General features: G+C 64.1%; 1 protein-coding gene across 1 annotated transcript; it reads left to right on the forward strand.

Moving 5' to 3' along the window:
• The first annotated feature begins 1,245 nt into the window (after nucleotides 1-1,245).
• Nucleotides 1,246-2,797, forward strand: EMIHUDRAFT_438648 (hypothetical protein). The gene is given in 7 exon segments (XM_005759135.1): nucleotides 1,246-1,358; nucleotides 1,433-1,648; nucleotides 1,719-2,117; nucleotides 2,194-2,259; nucleotides 2,337-2,699; nucleotides 2,715-2,725; nucleotides 2,738-2,797. The coding sequence occupies 3 exon segments, from the start codon at nucleotides 1,267-1,269 to the stop codon at nucleotides 2,038-2,040; spliced, it is 630 nt and encodes a 209-aa protein (XP_005759192.1). The 5' UTR covers nucleotides 1,246-1,266; the 3' UTR covers nucleotides 2,041-2,117; nucleotides 2,194-2,259; nucleotides 2,337-2,699; nucleotides 2,715-2,725; nucleotides 2,738-2,797.
• The last annotated feature ends 1,368 nt before the right edge of the window (nucleotides 2,798-4,165 follow it).

Here is a 4,165-nt window from a genome sequence, read left to right on the forward strand (position 1 = left end):
CCATCGCCCTCTCCCCCGTCGCGCTCATCGCCCTGCTCATGATCGCGGGGATAAGTCTGCGGCTCTACCGCTGGCGCGCCGCCCCGGCGCCGCGCGAGAGGCCGTGGTACGCGGAGGCGGCCCTCGGCCTCCTCGACCTCACGCCGGCCGGTTTGGTGCTCATCTTCTGCTTTGTGCCCTCCATCAGCGCCTCCATCTTCCGCTCCTGGTCGTGCCAGGCGCCCTCTCACAGCTGATGACTGCCGTTGCTCACAACACCACATCCCTCAGTCCTCGTAAGTTTCTGCTGATAGGCCTACACCATCTCTCCGCCCGGCGAGGAGCTAGAGCAGGTCTCCTACATGCGGCAGGACGCGAGCGTCGAGTGCGGCTCCGACGATCACGGACCCATCACCGCCCTCGCCACCGGCTTCATCGTCCTCTGGCCCGCCGGCTCGCTGGTCCTCTTCACGTCGCTCCTCGCCGCTTGCTACAAGCCGCTGCAGGCCAAGACGCCGAATGCTCTGACGCGGGCCACCGCCTTCCTGCACCGGGAGTACGAGAAGACCTGGTACTGGTGGGAGGCGGTCGAGCTGGCGCGCAAGCTCGTGCTGACTGGCTTCGTGCTTCTGATCCCGGAGGAGCGCGCCTTTGTTCGCCTCGTGGTGGCGACGCTCATCTGCTCATGCTACGCCGTCGCACTCGCCGTCGTGCGGCCGTACAAGCGGGTCGAGGACAACGTGCTCGCCGTCGCCACGAGCCTCGTGCTCCTCCTCCTCTTCCTCGGCACCAACTGGAGCACCATCTTCCTCGGCATCAAGGAGCGGTACCAGGGAGTAGATCCCGCCGATGTCCTCGGCTTCCGCAGCCTCAATGTGATTGTCGACTCGATGATCATCCTCGTTGCAGTCGTGCTCGCCTTCTTCCTCGTCGGCGCCATCATCGCCGCCCGTCGCGTCGCCAAGGTCCCCACGATCCGACTCGTCTCGACCAAGCAGCCCCCCGAGCTGAGCATCGCGAGGGGCCTCACGTGGCACCTCTTCAACAGCCACATCTGGTGAGTCACAGCTATGGAGGGAGAGAGGGAGCGAAAACAGCCGGCGTGATCCCCGCCCCTCACCCAAACGAATAGGTCGACCGGTCAAGACGCCGTCAAGGTCATCAAGGGTGAGCTCGAGCAGCTGCTGCCGGACATCAAAGTCTTTCTCGACGCGCGCACATGCTCATCAGCGCTGCTTAAGCTACACACAGAGCCCCCCTGACGCACCGCGGTGTGCTCATAGGTAGATGATCTCAAGGATATCGGGGCGCTGGAGGAGTACATCCAGAGCTCGCAGGTCATCCTCTTCTTCCTCTCGCAGGGCTACTTCCGCTCCAAGGCTCGCCTCTTTCTCCCACCCCGCCCCTCTACCGCACCCTGGCCCCAAGAACTGCCGCCTCGCCCGCGCCACAGAACTGCCTCCGAGAGGTCCGCTCGTCGCTCGAGAAGGACAAGCCGCTCGTCCTCGTCCAAGAAGCGGACCCTGAAAAGGGCGGCGGGACGCTCCAGGCGCTGCGCGGCGAGTGCCCCGAGGACCTGCAGCCGGCCATCTTTGACAACGACTGGCCGCTCACGATTTGGTATCGCATCGATGAGTTTCAGCTCATCTCGCTCAAGATCATCGCCGAGGCGCCGCCGGCCACAGCCAGCTCCGTTCTCTCACTCTACCTCCCGGCCAACCCCACTTGAACCACCCTAGGCGGTGCTCCTCTGCTCGCCCAACTTTCTGGACAGGACCTCCCTTCCGCTCTGCGTGTCGGGTGAGCTCGAGAGCCAGTCGCTCGCCTTTTCCAAACCGTGCACGCTCTGGGCCTCGCCAGCCAACGCGGGGTCGCTGGCGCTGGCCGATGAGATCGCCGCCGCTTTTGCCCCAGATCGTGAGACCGCCGGTCTCACGATCTGCACCACCGATGATCGGCCGGCCAGCGCGACGCACTTGCTGCTCTACCTCAACGAGGACAGCTTCGTCAGCGACGAGCGGCTGGCCGAGCAGGTCAAGCAGGCGCGGGAGGACAGGCTGAAGATCGTCATGGCGCACGAGAACGACCCCGCGCTCGGCGGCTGCCAGTTCTCGAGGTTTTTCGAAGTCACGCCGCAGGAGCGAATGTCTCAACGTGGCGCCTGTCCCGCCACCCCTCCTCCCCCCCAACCCTCTCCCCCCCGAAACGCCGCAGGAGCTCATCGCCGGCGGACTCTACAAGGACCTGGCAAAATCCTGCTTCCCCGGCCACCACCGCAAGGCGCGCGCCCTCTCTCCCACAGCGAGCTCTCCCCCGCATCGAGCGTTTCGTGACGAGGGGCGGGTCCCTGCCCGCAGGTGTCGCTCGTCCTTCTGGCAAAGAGCCTAGGCGCGACCCCCGCTCGGTCGCGGGCGGGCCTCCTCGCTTCAGGCAGCGTCGTTGAGGGCAGCACCAGTCTCGCGATGCGCAGCCTTGGCGGACTCAGCCGGGTGTTCGCCAAGATGAGCAGCCGCAGCTCTGCGGAGGCGCGCGAGGTCTCTGGAGGCGAGGCGTCGTCGGTGCAGCAGCAGGTCTGATCGGTTGCGCGATGTCGTGCGCAAAACGTGCGGCGCGGCGATGACCTGCAAACACGGGACGATTAGTAGAGCTAGCTCGCACATGGAGCATCCGTGGGATGTTGTGCGCGGCATTCACATTGCGTTGGAGGGAGGAGGGGGGGGCCACAAGCACATGGACATGCACATGTTGTGCATGTCACGTGCACGGGCAGTCCGGGTGGAGATTATGATTTGCGTCGTGGGGTTCCTTCCAGCTCTTTGTCTTTCGTCCTGCGCGGCCGCGTAGAGCCGTATCGTGGTGACTGGCGTGGTGCCACTCTGCGCGCCAGTCCCGTGCCTAGTTTTTTGAGAGAAAATTCTTTTGTATTCGCGTTAAGGGGGGGTGGGGGGCATCCAGAAAAAAGGAAAACAGACAAGCCATCCAGCTTGCGTCAGCCGTGCGGAGTTCGATTTCTTTTGCCATCGGGTGAGGAGGCGTGCACGGGGGCGTGCCCCGGAGACCTCCGGTGTCAGGAGGGGGCCGGGAGTGCGTTCCCACGGGGGCTGGTTGATTTTGGCCACACCTTCCTGTTGGCCACAAGATTTTTTGAGAGCGCCTTCGTTGTGGCGCCCGCGAGATTTTTTCTCCAAAAAGGATACAGCGTCTGGCCAAAATGGTCGAGCCGAGAATTGGGGACGCTGCGCTGGCCGCTTCCGCGGCCGGGCTCGCGCTCCACGCCGTCGTCCTCGACGACTAAAAAAACTCTGACATTTTACGAAGTCCTTGGCGACGTGCGCGTCGCGTCGCCAAGGCTCTGCGACCTCGGTCGTACAATCAGCGACCTCGGTCGTACAATCGGCCGGCTGCGCGGGTTTTCGGCGAGTTTCCCGCGCACCGGCCACGAACTCGACTCGCACAGCAAAAAAATCCGGTGCTCGCGCGCCGCTCCCACGCTTGACCACACACTCGCTGCACTGCTCAAAGCCAACCCTACCTCACTGGCCGCCTCCAACACTGTCCCGCGCGTCTCGCGCCCCAACTGACAACTCATCATTGTCCCTAACTCGACTCGCACAGCAAAAAAAATCCGGTGCTCGCGCGCCGCTCCCACGCTTGACCACACACTCGCTGCACTGCTCAAAGCCAACCCTACCTCACTGGCCGCCTCCGACACTGTCCCGCGCGTCTCGCGCCCCAACACTGACAACTCATCACTGTCCCTCGGACACCACTCTCCAGCCGCGCTACCTTCCCCCACCTACCGCTCTCGCACAACATCTCGACAATCCTCATATCTCCAGGCCCAAGACTCCTAACCACTGCCCCTGCTCGCCCAGGACCACGAAGCGCCGCCCGCGCGCCCATTGACCCCCCAATCAGCCCTCTTGCTGTCCCTCAATCGCCACCCGCCAGATGTACTGCCCTCGCCCACCCAATACTCTCACCCTCCTGACCCGGACAGTCCAGGTACAGGAAAAGCGGGGAGCGGGGCCCGATCCAAGGAGCACCCCGTCGGCCCGGGAGGGCTGTGAATTTCGGCGCGAGCGGAAGGCTGCCTGCAGACGCTCAGCCCCCGGCTGAGCTGCCGAATCCTCCTGGCTAATCCCCTGACCTGCCGCCTGAAACGGGACAACATTACACCACCTCA

This window comes from Emiliania huxleyi (genome assembly GCF_000372725.1).
Source record: "Emiliania huxleyi CCMP1516 unplaced genomic scaffold EMIHUscaffold_81, whole genome shotgun sequence".
Lineage (NCBI taxonomy): Eukaryota > Haptophyta > Isochrysidales > Noelaerhabdaceae > Emiliania > Emiliania huxleyi.